The 17,131-nt window shown below is 43.5% G+C and overlaps 1 protein-coding gene across 1 annotated transcript in view; it reads left to right on the top strand.

Annotated features, from left to right (window-relative positions):
• Window positions 1-17,131, top strand: part of SCARA5 (scavenger receptor class A member 5) — a 125,764-nt gene that overhangs the window by 25,982 nt on the left and 82,651 nt on the right. The window contains exon 3 of the mRNA XM_048487202.1: window positions 7,563-7,691. Within this exon, the coding sequence (XP_048343159.1) occupies window positions 7,563-7,691 (129 nt within the window). The remainder of the gene's footprint in view (window positions 1-7,562; window positions 7,692-17,131) is intronic.

Genomic DNA, 17,131 nt, shown 5'->3' with positions numbered 1-17,131 from the left:
CAGCAGTAGCACGCAGAACTTGAAGCAGTCTAGCAGGAGGCGCACCGGCATGCGTGGCAACCTGTGCCTGTGTGCATTCGTTTCCTGCCCAAGGACCGGCGGAGCAGCTGCATCCTTGCCACAGCCCCGCCCAGGAATGGCCTGCCCCCGGAATGCCCGGCCACGCTCCCATCGTGCCCCGCCCAGCCCCATTGGTGCTACGCCACAGTTTGAATCCCACCACCATGGGAACCTGTTACTAAAATTTTTGGATCCCACCACTGGGTATGATCTTGCTCTATTATTATAATTAATTATCTCAGGCTTTTATGCCATCTGTTTAAGACCTGTAACTACAGAAAACAGGATAAATTATTTGTCTTTGTTCAGAACAACCTGCTTCTGAAAAGAGGAAAAGGATAACTCTGAGTGCTTCACAAAGATATTTACATATGATCCATTGGATTTCTGGTACATGTTATTGTTCACTTGACGTTTTTTAAAAGCTGCTATCTAGAATGCTGGTTCTAAGCATTTATCATCACAGCCCTAAAGAGAGAAACACTGACATCATTGGGTTTAGAAGGGAATAATCAGGGCCAGCCCTGGTTGGTATTTGGATGGGAACCCCCCCACCCCCAAGGAAGTGCAGTGTTGCTAAGTAGAGGCAGGCAATGGCAATCAATCAGCCTCTGAATGTTTCTTGCCTTGAAAACCTTACAGGAACACAGTAAATTGTCTGTGACTCGATGGCACTGTTCAGGATTATTTTTGTTTCTTGCACATTTTTTAGTGCATTTATGCTTCATGTTTGCGTTAGTATTTATTTACCCTCATCTACCTCATGAATATGTCGGTGGGAACTTGTAGGTTAGAAATATTTAAGCAGATAAATGAATGAATGAGCCAGGTTTTCAAATTCCTCGTCATCCCATTTCAGAAACGGCAATTCTTTTTGTTTTCATGTTCCACGTATTTCCTTTCAACATTTCTCTTTGGGGAATATAATTTGATTTCTTACAGCCCATGAGGGAATTTCTGAGTTCTAATCCTTCCGGTGTATAACTATGGGACGCTTTATGGCTGCAAGTCTACGTCAGAATATGCATGCTGAACTAAGCCAAACATTTTCCCCAGAGTAAACAGAAGGAGTCTGGGAAAAAAATCCTGGGAATCCTCTTGCTCTAGTTGCTAGGGTACCAGTGAGAAAGAGGCTAGTAAGGAACAGGAGTACGCCAACCGATCCATAGGTGAAGTCCCTACTGGTTTTATTTTTTTATTTTTGCAGTGCTGGGTTCTTTGGCCCAGACTAGTAGTGGTCTCCTCACAGTGGTAGCTGCAGATGGTGTTTTGAAAAACAGCAGTAACTAAGTTGGGTGAGGAGGCTAAATTCTGAGGCGGCCAAATGAGGTGACAATTTGCCCTTTGAGAGAACCTCTCAGCTCTTGCCAGGAAGTTAGGACAGCTGCTGTGAAGGTGAATTCAGTCTGAGGGGGACACAGATGGTTTTTGCTGCATTGAATGGTGCATAGAGGAGCCGCATGGCATAGTGGTTAAGTGCTTGTACTGCCACTCACATGGTCAGGAGTTCGAGCTCCCTGTGGGTCAGATATCCTGGCAGCTGGCTCATGGTCAACTCAGCCATCCATCCATTTCTTGGTCAGTGAATGAGTACCTAGCTCAGTGATGGCGAACCTTTTCGAGACCGAGTACCCAAATTGCAACCCAAACCCCACTTATTTATCACAAAGTGCCAACACAGCAATTTAACCTGAATACTGAGGTTTTAGTTTAGAAAAAACAGTTGGTTCCAAGGCATGCGTTACTTGGGAGTAAGCTTGGTGAACCAACCATGCAACGCTTTGAACGGGTCGTGCCCAGTGGCCCAGGCCAGCCTATATGTATGTGTGTGGGGGGGTTGATTTTCCACCCCCCACATGATGAGCTCTGTGCGCGTGTGCCCACAGAGAGGGCTCTGAGTGCCACCTGTGGCACGCATGCCATAGGTTCGCCACCACTGACCTAGCTCATAGCTAGAGGGTAAAGAATAGCTGGGGAAAGCAATGGCAAACTACCCCACAAAAGCGGCTTGCCTATAAAATCACTTCTTGCAGTGGTACCCCAGGGTCAGATACGACTGAAGGGGGAAACTTTACCTTTACCTTTATGGTGCATAGAGAGCTCTAGTTGATTTTTTGAAGAAGACTGGTTAGTGGAATGAGATCTAACATTGAGCTGAGAGGAAAGTTTAGTGGAAAGCTTTTTGACAGAATTTTATCATAGTAAAAGAACTGAGAAATGAATTGATGTATTGTTGAAGGCTTTAATGGTCAGAATCAACTGGCAGTTGTGGATTTTCCTGACTGTGTGACTGTTCTAACATTTTGCCTCTGACATGCCTCTGAAGACGCCAGCCATAGATGTGGGTGAAACGTTAGGAGCAAAAGCTACCAGACTATGGCTCCACAACCCAGAAAACTTACAACAGCCAACTGGTTGATGTTTAGTAGGGTTGCCAGATACCCCTGGCAACTGATAGGGGTTGGGGGTAGGGTGGCCAGTTCCAGGTTGAGAAGCTCCTGATGGTTTGGGTATGAAACCTGAGGAGGACAGGGACTTCAGTGGAATATAGTGTCATAGAGTCCACTCTCTAGAGCAGTCATTTTCTCCAAGGGAACTGATCTCTGTAGTCTGGAGATGATCTGAAATTCCAGTGTTCCCCAGGTCCCACCTGTAGGCTGCCATCTCTAATGTTTAGTGTGATCCCTGTTCGGCTGGGACCACTATGTGGCCCAGGGCAAAACTTTGCCCTCACTCTAATGGGCTTCCATGCACCTTATTGATATCACCGTGTAGCTAAATCTGATTGGCTACATAATATGGGATGCCTTGTCATACCTAGATGTCATCCATAATTGTCTGGAGGAATGAAACTGAGAAAAGATGGCCTCCCAAAGGAGTAGTAGAGGGAGAAACAATGAGAAATCCGTTAATATGAAGAGTTGTGAACAGTCATGAAAACAGTAGTGTTAAGGACTTTGGGGAGAGTCATAGCTGCTAGGTCAAAAACTACCTAAAACAGGCCTTGAAATGCTCTAAGACTACAAGGTAGCAGAAGCAGGGTAGGGAAGATGGGGCTTCAAAATCAAGAAAACAGATTTTCTTGACTCAAAATCAAGAAAACAAGGACAAATAGATGCTGACTCTGTCCTTAGTGTTCTAATTGGCTTTGTTGGAAATATATTTGATTAATTGCAGAATTTGTTTATTGAAGCTGAGAGACTGGATATAGGCAGTTGGGAAGAAAATTACATTTTGGAAAGTAGACAGAAGTCATTTATTTGGACGTTTGACGTACTAAAGACTGAGGGGGAGGCATCTTCAAATCTCTCTCTATAATATGCTGTGAATTTTGCTTGATGCAGAAAGTGACTCAGAAATCTACAAATTATATATGTTATATTTTTATAATTTGTTCATGTTCAGTCTTTGTGGGTTTTGATGCCTTCAGAGCTCTTCCAAACTCATCTCCCTTTTGTATTGTCGAAGGTTTTCACGGCCGGATTCAACTGGTTATTGTGAGTTGTGGGCTGTGTGGCTGTGGTCTGGTAGATCTTGTTCCTAACGTTTTGCCTGCATCTGTGGCTGGCATCTTCAGAGGTGTATCACAGAGAGAAGTCTGTTATACACTGTGTCCAGTATGAAATAATGTGTACTTTGTATAAAAATCTTGTTAGGAACAAGATCTACCAGACCACGGTCACACAGCCCGGAAAACTCACAGCAACCAGTTGTCTCCCTTTTACTTTCTTCTCAGGCTATTTTTAAAGGTGTCTGTTGAACCTTCTAACCCAAGCATTGGATTAAGAGTTATGTGCTAAATTCCTCTGTTGGCAAAAAGTTTGAGAGAAATTCCTCATGCCAGAGTTTAAAAAAAAAACCAACAAAAACTTTTAGCTTTCTTTGTAAGTGATTTTTGGGTCTATTTGGGCTGGGGTTTTGCTACTAGTGTTAAGTCATACCCTTTTCCTGTCCTTATTAGGAGTTACCATGGAACAACTGCTGAACTTATATCACTTTTGTGGAATGGAGTTTTCTTTTGCTTGAGAGCAAAAAACAAAAGAGATCTTGTGCAAAAGCACTCTTCCAAAACCTCAGCTCAAAGTCAGTCTCTTCTAGGGGGAGATTTCACATTTCTCATCCTTGCTGTTTTGACTCAGCAATTCCTGTTTTGATTTTACTTGTTCCTTGGGCAGTCATTCTCTGACAATGCATCAGTTTTCAATTTCCTCACACTTAATTCCCCCCCACAAAGGGGTGCATTTTCCAAAATAATTTGTACATCAATGAAGAACCATATAAATAGAGCATTGTATGATATCAATAATGTGTACCTTGTATAAAAAGCAATACAATAGAGATAAATCTATAAAACTCAATACTGAAAAGTGGAGACCAAAATTGTTAACCAAAATATCACCAACAATGATGGGATCCCATTGAAGAGCACATATACAACCAGTGTTCTGCCAGTTGACTAGCTGAAAATTGAGTATCAGTTCATGTTTGTACTCACCTTTAAAACTGTAAATGGTCTGGTGCCCCTGTACTTATGGAACTGTCTTTCTTGATACACCTCCCAGGGAGCCTTATGCTTGGCTGGGAAAAAACCTCCTAGTGGTCCTAGGCCCCAAGATTATCTGGTTTTTTGATGGTGGCCCTTCCTGGTAAAACTCTCTGTCCAATGAGACTCGAGTCCTGTGGGACCTAATTCATTCTGCAGGGCTTGTAAGATGGAGATGCTCCACCTGGCTAATAGCTGAGAGCAGCAACGGTTCAACAATGACTGACCTCCTTTGCTGGACCCTTGTTTGGATTTCCCCATTATTACATCAGTCTCCTTTAGCCATCTGAATGTCACCAGCACCACTACATATTAGGGTCTTTTGACATCCAGTAGAAAATACTGATTGTAATAACATGGGATGAAAATTAGATAAGGGAGCCATCTTCTAGCCTTAGTGATGCTTACAGAATGTTGATATGTATTAATTTTGATAATATATATATTTATACAAATATATAAATATTTGTCTCTCTGTGTGTATAATTGTTATAGCAACTCCGAGTTTGACTTTGGCTGGGCAGGAGCAGAATATAAATCTAAGAAAAGGAAAGCAATTAAATAGTGAACATTTGTTCAACCCTAATTCATTTCTGTTATTTTGCTAGTGAGTTAGACCCTGTGATTAAGAGGGGCTTACACTGCCGAATCCTTTCATTTCCCTTTCCCCAGCAGAGAGACAACTAATTTTCATTTACATGGTTTACTTTGAGGTAAGGATTAATCCATTTTTAAAAAAATATTCTGCTTATCTCACTGAATTGTGGCATAAAATATCTCATTTAATTTTCTGCTCTACATGTATTATGAGGGCTGCCAGCTCCAAAATTGGAAAATTCAAGATTTGAGCAGAATGAGAGAAGGCATAGGCCGGGTGAGAGATCACTGTAAATATATTATTGCATTTAAGTTGGAAGTTTGTTGAAATACAGAGGATACTTTTCATAGAGAGAGAGGAAGAACATACTTTAAAAGAACCTCTTCTAAGGAGCAACAGAGCCCATGGGTTTTGGTTTCAAATCCATAATGCAGCAGAAGGATTTCTGGCACATCACTAAATTAACCAGTAATCCTGTGGCTGTGACCATGTCTTGTGGAAGGTAAGACTCATACAGCTGTTTCAAGCTGTTTGGAGCAATCAAAAGACATTTTTACTCTAGAAGGCCTTTGAATGAATGTTTTACATTTGGTTCTGCTTCCCTGTTTAGTTTGCTGCTTGTCATATTGGTGTGGTTTGGCTGATGCTCTAAGAACCCGATATTCTTTTTCAGTATGTATTTTAGTGTGATTTTATTGTTTTTTTATTGGTCAACTGCCCTTGGTTTAGGGTTGCCAGACTGCAGCACATATCCCCTGGAGGAACCAGGGGCTGAATGACCCGCTTACATCATGTGTGGGGAAAACCAGAAGTGACACAGGGCAGTCTCACTTCCTTTCTTTAAAAAAACTGGAAATAATGTACCGTATATACTCATGTATAAGTCGAATTTTTCAGCACATTTTTAATGCTGAAAAAGCTCCCCTCGACTTATATGCGGGTCGTTAAATTTTTGTGTGTGTTTTTATTTTGCCGACCAGCAGGGGGTGCAGTTTTTATGCTAGCGCAGGGGTAGGGAACCTGCGGCTCTCCAGATGTTCAGGAACTACAATTCCCATCAGCCTCTGTCAGCATGGCCAATTGGCCATGCTGGTAGGGGCTGATGGGAATTGTAGTTCCTGAACATCTGAAGAGCCGCAGGTTCCCCTGTCTACTTTCCCTGTGCTACGGCACCAAGGAATTTCAGGGTACCCTCAGAAGACTCTCCTGATGATACCAGCCCTAGTTTGAGGTAAAGAGTTTGGTTCAGGGGGTCCAAAGTTATGGACCCCCCAAAGGAGTTCACCCATTCCCCCATTGTTTTTCAATGGGACCTATTAGTAGATGGGGCTACTACCCTTTTGAGGGGTCCATAACTTTGGACCCTCTGAGCCAAACTTCACCAAACCTGGCTGGTCTCATCAAGGAAGAGTCTCTCTATGATACCAGCCAGGTTTGGTGAAGTTTGGGTCAGAATTGGTATCCCAAAGTTATTATTGACCCCAAAGTTGGGATGCCCCATCCCCCATTGTTTACAATGGAAGCTAACAGTAGATTTTCCATTTCTGATAATATCCCTCTTAAAATCTAAGTTGGGTTACATTTGGACATACAGATGATGATGAGGAATCCAGTTTTGAAGGATTTTAACTCTTGTGTTTTAGCTTGGTTGCTGGTTGAGCTAAGGTTTTTGTACTTTTAAAGTTAGTGTTGATACCATATTGTTCTTGTTGACCCTCTTTTCCACTTACAGAGCCAGTTTACTGTTTTTCTTTGAAATAAATATTCAAAAACATTTAACCTACTGATGCCTCAACTGATGTAATTTTATTGGCATCTATTTTTATTTTTGAAATTTACCAGCAGCTGCTGCATTTCCCACCCTCGACTTATATGCGAGTCAATAAGTTTTCCCAGTTTTTTGTGGTTAAATTAGGTGCCTCGACTTATATGCGGGTCGACTTATACACGAGTATATACGGTAAGTGCACAAGTGCAATGCTGGTGTGAATTCATCCTCCCTCCCCAGTTTCTTCCTTCCAGTGCCTAAGTTGCCAGCAGGCAGCAAGAGGGAATGTTGGAATGCCTCCCATTATAGTATCTGTAGCCTGGCAACTGGTGGGAGTTCAGGAATATGGGTATATGAGGGGTGATGTCTGCAATGGTGTGATGTCATTTCCATAGAAAACCTGGAAGTGACTTCAGGCCTCTCTAGGAGTTATTAGAAACTGTCTGGCAGGAAGTTGGCAGACCTGCTTTGGTGCTCCAGTTATTTATATGACCTAAGTAGCAAATAAATAATGTTTTGTTCGTAATCACGGCAGAAAAAAATGTGTGATGATCATTCTGAAATTACAGCTTTCCCTCTCCCACCTTTCTTAGGTCCAGGCAGCAAGAAGAAACCATTAGGGCCCTGTGGCCATCTTGGATCTTTGGCTGCCCTCAAATATGCTGTGGTTGGGCTGTACTTGCTGGTGTTCCTGATTCTCGTGGGAGTCTTTATCTTAGCAGGTAGGAACGGAATAAAGAATTTGGATCCACTAGAATTATAGATGATCACATTGCTGTTCTCATTCCTCTTAAGTGAAAGTCTCTAAAGATCTAGCCGTGTTGTTTCAAAATGTTTCTTTCTGAATGTGCTGAATCCTCTTGCCATACCACAGCGATTTATTTCCACAGCCTTGTGTTTACTTGTGCCACCACCCAGACTTTTGGATGTAGCTAAGAGAAGATAAAGCTACAATGCGAAACACAATGAGTAATAGTTGGACCAGAAAAGTGAGATGTGTCAAAACCAATCTGAGATTCAATGACCCGAGTGAGATTGAGTGGGTGGCCACAAACCATCCCAAGAGTCTTTGGGCTCAAGCTCTGGGTTTGTGGGTTGGGTAGTTGCCACAATTGCACATTCCCAGAAAGTCTGGAAGGTCTAAAATCACACGATTGCTCCTCTGCCAAGAGGACAAATCAAGCATGGCACTAGAACGTCCAAAAGTTTAAATGTTGTCGGATAGTCCCCAGGACACCATAGAGCTCTAGCTTGGGAAGAGAGGCAACCAACCCATGATAGATTTGATTTCTGATGTCTCCATCAAGGGGAACTTTCTGAAGCGTAACCAGAGATGTAGGCAGTGTGTTGCCATTGTTACGTTGGAGAAGAGACAAACACTCTGTGCATTAACCAGAGTTTCACAACTCAGACACAAAGTTAGCCAAAGAAGAAAAAGAGAGGCCTGTTAGATCATACCAATAGTCATTTGTCTCTTTCCAGCAGTTATCCACAGAGGGCCCACAAACACAGAGCACAGGGAGCACGGCCTCTTCTTGTTGCTTTACTGGTATTCACAGGTATGTTACCTGAGGATGTGGAAGATCCATTCAGCCACAATGACTAACAGCCATTGATAGAAAGAGACCTAGGTTACCAAAGAGTCTTGGGTTGGTGGTTGAGAGTTGGTTAGCAGTAAGGAGTAATAACATCAGCACCTGCCATAGTGGAGTGTGCTGCCCCAATTGTTAGCCTCTTGTTTGGGCGCCACATTGGTGTACTGCGGGGTGGTCTCTAGGAAGATCCTGCCTCCCACCAATTGGTAGCTTTTTGCCTGGGCTCCTCAAAAATTCAGGTCTGTCCTCCTGCTTCTGGCCTGATATGCCCCATTCCTATTGTTGCCAGAGCTCCTGAGGCTCAGACTTTGAAATCTAAAGGCAAAGCTTGGAGCTCAAGGGTGATGACTAGGCTTGGCAATTCAGCATGGCCAAATCGCCAAAACAGCCGAATTGGGCCTGATTTGGCAAATTTGGCTTGTATACGGGTCAAATTCAAGCTCCCTGAATGCAAGCCGGACCAAATCTACTTGAATGCCTGAATCCGAACCATGATTTGGGCATTCAGATAGATTCGGGGTTGTTCAAAGGAAGCCCAGAGGGTCCCTTTAAATCCACCCCCCAATTCAAGCCAAAGGAGGTGGATTTAAAGAGACCCTCTGGGCTCCCTTTAAACAATGTGGGAAGTATTCTTCTGTAGGCATGGATTGGGGCGCCAGATTTAAAGGGAGCAAGGAGACTCTCCTGATTTAAAGGGAGCAAGGAGACCACCCAGGTTTCATGAAGTTTGGTTCATGAAGTAGCACCACCTCTCCTGTTAGCTCCATAACTTTGGATCCCCTGAACCAAACTTCACAAACCCTGGATGGTATCATCAGGAGAGTCTCTAGAAGATACCCTGAAATATTCATGCCGCTAGCTTTAAAAATGCGCCCCCTACAGGCGAAAAACAAAAAACTTAAAATGCCAAAATTCAGGTATACTGAATTGGGAATTCGGCTAATTCGGCCATACCAATAATTTTATAGCCAAATCAAGCCAAATCCGAATTTTCCAGAATTTTTTCGATATTGTTCAAGCTTAGTGATGATTGTTGTTATTACTTCATGATCATTAAACCATTACTTTATTTTTAAAAAAGACCAAACTTTTCCTAATTTATCTTCAAGTGCAGGATTTTTGTATCTTATGTCAATTATATTTTCAAAATATCATATAGGATTTTAAATATCCAACAGAAAGAGAGAGACAAAAAGCAACCAAAGTGCGAAACTGTTCAAAAAATGCTGGAATTGGGTGTGTGTTTGGCTTGGTTTATATTTAAGATTAGGTGAGAGGTTGTGCCTTCTGCACTGTGGCCTAGCAGCTTGGTTTCTCTACTCTCCCATTCTCCCGGCTGGTGGGAGCTAGAAATCTCCCAAAACTCCAGCTGATCTCTAGACAACAGAGATAGTTCCCTTAGAGAAAATGGTTGCGTTGGAGGGTAGACTGTATGGCATTACATCCCTTCAAGGTCCCTCCCCTTTCCAAACCTTAACCTCAGGCTCCGCCCCCCAAGTCTCCAGGTTTTTTTTCCAAGTGAGAACTGGCAACCCTAGTAAAATAAGAAGGATATCAGGGAGCAAGGTTCTGGCATCAGCGTTTTCACAACTTTTTAATACGCGGGAGGGAATTTTTCATATACAGAGGAGCAATGTGATATCCTGCATTTTGAAGTGGTACAGCCCAGATGCAAGTCATCCAACTTGCTTGTGAGAATTTGGTGTTTTGGTCTTAGATTTTGGTTTTGGAGTTTGCATTATAGTTATATATCGGTTTGGGGTAATTTTTTTTTGCATGTTTGTTAGATTCTACCACTCTGCTGCAAGGGGCTTTTTTCATGGAAGGGTCCACAGTTGAATGAGTAGAATGGTACAATCCAACTCAATGGTTTTTGACTTTTATCACTATGAGCTGCCTTTTGAACTGAAGGGTCTACAGTGAGGACCTGTGTGGTGTGATGGCTATGAAGTAGGAAGAAAACATTTCAGTTGTGCATTATTTTAGTTATTTATTGATTTGGGGCAGTTTTTTTGTCAAAGTAGGTGATTGTAGTATGAACAGTACCAATAATGGCCAGTTGACAGACTCAGAGAGTCTGGTTGTGGACAGGAAATTTAGTGGGAACTCTGCTTAGAATTGTACTTTAAATATGTGAACACTGTGATACCCGAGGTGGCTATTTTGGTCTCTCTGGGCACCTCTGTCTCTCCCATCTTAAGACTGTTTTTAAAAAGCAACAGAATGGATGAAAGGAGAGATTTGTTGATGGACTTCTCATGGGCACAGTTTTCAAACTGTCTTATGGTGGGAGACTTGGGCTTCCTAATGAGAAAAACAGGAAAAGTGGATACGATTTCATGAGAGATGGCATGTCCACAACAAACTGTCTTCTCCAGCAGTGCACAGGAGAACAGAAAGGTGATGTGAGAAAACAGTGAGGTCCAACAGGTTTCATCAATATCAGCCCCAAATGACTAAATGTCCATTGCCATGTATTGGGATTCAGTGGCTGATCAAGGTAGTTCTTGGCAGACAAGGTAATGAAGGAAGGGCTGCTTGAAGATTAAAAAACATTGAAAGTGATACTGTTTCAGGGTGGGGGAGAATCAACCCCAAAACAACATCACTTTCAATGTTGTTTAAACTGGGGACCCCAGATTCTCCCTTTGATTTAAAAGGAGAATCTGGGCTCCCTAGTTTAAACACCATTGAAAATGATGCTGTTTGGGGGTGAATTCCAGCATCACTTGTTTAAACTAGGGACCCCAGATTCTCCTTTTAAACCCACCTTAAAGGGAGAATCTGGGGTCCCCAGTTTAAATAACATTGAAAGTGATGCTGTTTCCCCCAATTGTGGGGACTGGATACAACACCATAAAATGTTTTTACAGCAGTAGTAAAACATTTTGAAAGCATTTTTTATTTCTGTTGTGTGGCATGGCCCATTGTTGTGTTCAGATTTGTGAGTTGGGGCATGTTCTATAATGTGATGGTGACTTTGAAACAACTTAGTGTAAAAAATCTTTGTTTGGTCATGGTGGGGGAGGGTAGCTGCCCATGGGCCGGGGGGGGGCACAAAACTCAGATTTTTGTCCCCGGGCTCCATTTTCCCTAGATATGCCTCTGAGACTGCCCACCCCCGAAGGGCTCTGGGCAGTGTACAAGATAAAACCAATAAACTTAAAATCACAGCTAAAACCAAAAAAATAATTAAGTTCAGCAATAACCCCCCCCCCATCAGTGCCCATCTAAACCCAAAGTTGGTCAGTATTCTGAGAACCATGGCCAATGTGAAAGAACCAGAAAGAACTGCAGCTTTTGAGAGAATAATTGCCCTTTGTGATTAAATGGTAATTACTTCCAGATCTGCTCGCTAATTGAAATAGAGTTCCATTCAGAGGTTTTCACAAAACAAAAACAAACTTTTTGATAACCGGAGATAAAGAATTCCCAGAAAATATTGGACTGAGTGCTTCAGTTGGAATATTATGTAACTATCAAGATCTGTTGACCTCCCCTAATAACCAGACTCTTGGATTCAGAAATCAGTATATTGAGTGGTCACTGTAAACAGCATTGCTAGAACCACGACACATTCTTTGGTTAATATCTCTTTTCCCCAAACATCCCTCCAACTCCTCCCTTGCCGTCCCAGTGGGATAAAAATCACTAGAAGGATTTTCAGGCAGTGAAAGGGCTTCAAGGCCAGGGCAGAATAATCCCCAGTTGCTATTGCAGTACAAGATAGTCTACTCATCACCCCGAGTCATTAAAATAACCAATATATATTTATGATAATTATTTATATTGATACTAGCGGCGCCCGGCCACGCGTTGCTTTGGCTTATTGTGGTGAAATGGGAAAGGAACAGTAGCAGCAAATCAATTGCAGAGGCCAGCAGTACGTGCTCATGGAAACGCGCAGGCTGATACTGTGCTATGTCATTGATGTGTGTGACCGCTCTTCCCTTGCATGGCACCCCTCCCCCTACCTCCCTCCCCTTTCCCTTTGGTAGAGTGGGTGGGTCATATCTAGATGCTGTGCCCCCTCCCTCCCTTCCCTTGCATGCCACCCCTCACTCTCTCCCCTCCCTAACTTCTGTTCCCTTGCATGCCTCCCCCTCCATCCCTTCCCTCTCCCACCCTCTCTTCCCTTGCATGCCAAGGGAACACAGTCGGGGGAATGAGTAAGTGTCTGTGAAATTTGCAGTGCGTTTGGGCCAGCAGGTGCAGGGTTATTCTCGAAGCAACAATCGCATGGTTCCATTTATTTATATATATATAGATTTAGATAACTCTATTATATATTCAAAAGGGGGAGAGATGTATGATATGTACCTTTAAGAGTTTGAGTTGATGGGTGGAGTTGAGAAAATTGAGACCCACTGAGAGTTCAGTTCTGAGTAGCTGTTAATTATTCTACTGTTCCTATTGTGAGCTGTAAATAAACTTGTTTAAATCATTACGGTCATCCTGCTGTCCATCATGGCACTAACCGCTGCACTGTATTGGCTATGTAGTTTTGTCCTGTTTAGTCACTTCTATTTGCTGCGCTTGCCAAATCCTGGGGGCTTTCCCCACTTGCCTCCTTTTGTGTGCCACCCCGCGGCCACCCCGCGTAGAAAAGCCTCCACAGCTTTTGAGCGCGGAGAACTTGTTCCCCACTTGTTTCGCCTTTTGCCCCTTAGCAAAATAACGCGGGGTCACAGAGCAAGTCTCCCGCGGCAGTCGGCATTCTGATTGGCTGGCACGCGTGCACGTCATGGACACGCGGAAGCAGCGGCCAGCGGAAGGCGGGTCTCTATTGTGATTGGCTGGCACGCGAGTTTGATTTGGGATTGGCTGGCACGTTTTCACGTGCTTACGTGCTCATGTGCAGACGTCATCATTTCGGCGCCAGTCGCGCTTTCTCCAGAGTGCACGTCATCAACTGTCGTGTTTTGCCGTAAAAGCAACAGTGCTGTTGCGTGTTGCGTTCCTCCATTCCATCTTCTTCGAAACGAAATCAGTTTTGTTTTCCAATGCCTCTGTTCCCCGCAACCCCGCGCACTCAATGGCATTTTGCCGCAAAGCTGTAGAGCTGTGGAGCTCGAGTAACGTAATGTGGGCACATTATCTTGTGCTCACGTGCACACGGCTCAATTGTGGCGTTTTTGCATTGTAAAAGATTTGTCGCCACGTGACCACGTCATCACGTAGCTGCCTGTCACGTTATTTCTGATGGGGACAGACTTCCTTGAAAAAATGGAGAAGCCTGTTGCCTGATTGGTGGGAAGGCTGTACGTCACAGTGAATCAACTTCGTGCAAACATCTAAGTTCCTCACCACCCCGCAGCAAGCGCGGGGCTTCTGGAAAAGTTGCTGTTTGAAGAGCAGCTGATTTGATGCACGCTAAGGAGCCGGGAGAGCAGCAGATTCGAGGCAGCTGCGCTGTGGCTGCTGGTGCGGTGGGGAGCGTGGAGGATCCCCATGTCTTTTCGAGTGGTTACCCCGCAGCATATGGTGAGTGGGGAAAGCCCCCTTGTTTGATCTAGGGTTTAAGAGTTTATCTGTAGTCTGTTGCTTCACTGACTAGTCTTACCTTATCCAAAAAAGGAAACTGAAAAGAGAGAAGGTAGAAGAAAAAAGATTGAAGAGAACGAAGGGTAGGAAGGACAGAAGACTAAGTTAAGTTTGTTGTGTCTGAAGTGCTGACTCGTAAAGTTTTCTGGCCTGCATCAAACTGAAAAATAACTGTATATAACTACAAATCTAAACATGTGAAGATTCACAGTCAAGCAGGGACTGGGGGTGGGGGAAATCACCACCCCCGTTTTTGTTTATCTGGACCCTTCAAGATTTCTTGAGGCCATATTCCTTTCCGGGGTTTGGTGAGGAAAAGGAGATCTGCACCTCTTTGCTGTCCAAGACTTTTGCAACATCATATCAGAAAACAGAATTTGGATGGGATTCTTTCTAAGGAGAGGCTGCTATAATGTCAAACGCCTATTTATTTATTTCCCGCAATGGAAAAGGTCATTGCTTATTTAATAGATCATTCTCAGAGAACTATCCTTTCAGAAGGGAAATGCAGAATTAATCCTGAACCACGCTTCTGTGAAACCTTCTTTCTGGGTAGAGAAATCACTTGCAGAGTACGCCTGAGGATGAAAGGCCTCATTGATCCTAGAAGAACAATTAGTGACCTTGAGGCCCTCAATGTCCCTTTTGAGGCATTCTAAGGGGGTAGAGTAAATATGGGGTTGGTGTTCTGAGTTCAAACATCTGTCTATAGTCCCCTTCCCTCTTTAAGGCATTAAAACCTATCTCCGTGCACTAAGATTGAGAGTAAATGAAGTGTAATGTTTCGAAGATCAGCTTGGGGAAATCCAGATGTTAATCTCCACTGGAATATAAAGCTAGCTGAGTGACTTGGGCCTGTCATCCTCTTACAGCTTAATTACCTCACAAAGTTGTTGTGAGGATAAAACAGAGAGCCATGTGTTCTAGGAGGAAGGGCAAGATAAAAAAATTTATAGGTAAAAAGGTTGGTTTGATGACATCTGAAATACTCTCCTATTTTCTCATGATTCTGACAAATTCCTTACAGATTCCAAGTGGAATGGCTGTTAAAAAGAGAGACTAAATAATTTCTGCAGTTCCTCCAGAGCCTTGCAAAACAGGAAGCTAAAGGCTGGTGATTTATGCTGCTTAGACTCAGGCTGGCTTTTAATAGCTTCTTTTTACAAGAACCGCGGGAGGTAACAGCCGGCTGTTGGGATGGAGCACATTCGCAACTCTTGCCCAATATGAGGGACCCTTGTTCGTGTGGTTTGACCCTCTGAATGCACACATACTGCTATTCCCGGATGGTGAAAGGCCTCAGTTGGAGACACTCAGCCAATTTAGAGTTACAGGATGTCAAACAAAGCGGAGCCAGCCACCTGCCCCAGTAAACATATTGGCCTATACAAGCCTTTGTTTTATATATGTTTTGTATATTTTTGAGTTGTTAGCTGCCCTGAAGCCGTCCTTGGACAGGAAAGAGTGGGCTATAAATCCAGTAAAATAAATAAATAATAATTGAGAACAACAGGCAATCAATCTGGGGTATTAATGCACTGCCCTACTGAAGTGGAACTATTTTGATAAAAAGATACTTGACCACCACCACCACCACCCTCTTCAAAAGTGGAAAATAAGGATGAAAGATCTAAGTTGCTACCAGTCTGGGTAGATAGCCATTTGGTCATGCTGTGGGTAGAACCAGTCTGCTTTTCATTTATTTATTTTATTGTGTGCATTTATACCCCGCTTTTCTCTCTTATGGGGACCCAAAGTGGTTTACACCTTTCTTCCCTTTTCCATTTTGTTCTCATAACTTCTGAAATACATGAAGCTGATGGTGTATGACTGGACCAAAGTCACCGAGAAAGCTTCCTTGGCGTAGTGGGGATTCAAACCTGGATCTTCTAGATTCAGTACTCTCATCTCTACAGCATGATGGAATCTGAGTTTTTAGCTATGCATTTTTTCATTATTTGGGGTTTTAAAGAATGATAATTACCTTTCGAGGAACCGCTTGTCCACGGCAGTTGATTCACTACATAAAATATAATAAAATTAGCATGCTAGGCATTATTATGAACTAGTTTGTGCATAGACCATGGGGTATGGCAATGTGGCTAATTTGTTCTGGTGCCTTGATAAATTCAAACTGGCGCAGGAGATAAAGGCCCGTTGTGTTTGGAGCGTTTTCACCAAGACTCCTCACTCCACAGTGGGGTCGCAGTGGAGTCTCCTTGCTTTGCTCCATTTACATGCGAGGAGTGCTCCACTGTCTGTTGCGTGGCTTGCTCCTCCCCCTTATGGTTTGATACCTCCACAACAGGACACACATAAACACACACACATACACACATAAAGACCAAACCTGGCTAGAGAAATGAGAGAAGCGTTTGCTTGTGATCAACATTTCTCTTTGGTGTTTTTTTCCCTCTTACCCTTTCGGTCTCTCCTCCTCACTCCCTCTGAAGACAAAAACTGGACACAGCTTGGCTATAAAGGGACCCAGTCTGGGTCGCACATTCTTCTGGGCTTCCCTTCCCCCTCCTTCAAGAAAAAAGGTGTCTGAAATAAGAGAAGGGACATCAGGCGGAGGCTGGGCGACTGGGTTAGGAGGGTGCGCGAGTGGAGTGGTTGGAATGTGTGAACCAAAAAGAAAGGCAGGAAGGGGGGATGTAAGATGAAATCCCCAGATACCCCAAGGAAGAGCTGCCCAGGTCCAACAAGGAACCCATCTCCCCCCACGCTTCTCTCTAAAACCTGCTGAGATGAGAGGCAGAGCGTTACCCTATCAGACACCCACATCTGATTCTGACCACCACCACTGAGAGGGTTCCCCCAACCAAGTTCCTTCCTTATGGCAATTTTGTAAGGTTTTCAAGGAAAGATGTTCAGAGATTGTTTGTCATTGCCTGCCTCCACTTGGGCTGAGAGAGGTCTGAGACAAGAACAGTGGGTGGTCCAAGGTCACCCAGTGGGCTTCATGTGGAGGAGTGGGGAATCTAACCCAGCTTAGAGTCCAACATTATTAACCACCGTAT

Source organism: Sphaerodactylus townsendi, linkage group LG01 (assembly GCF_021028975.2).
Source record: "Sphaerodactylus townsendi isolate TG3544 linkage group LG01, MPM_Stown_v2.3, whole genome shotgun sequence".
In the NCBI taxonomy this organism is placed as follows: domain Eukaryota; kingdom Metazoa; phylum Chordata; class Lepidosauria; order Squamata; family Sphaerodactylidae; genus Sphaerodactylus; species Sphaerodactylus townsendi.
The sequence above is the reverse complement of the archived record's forward strand: the minus strand, read 5'-3'. Positions and strand labels throughout refer to the sequence as shown.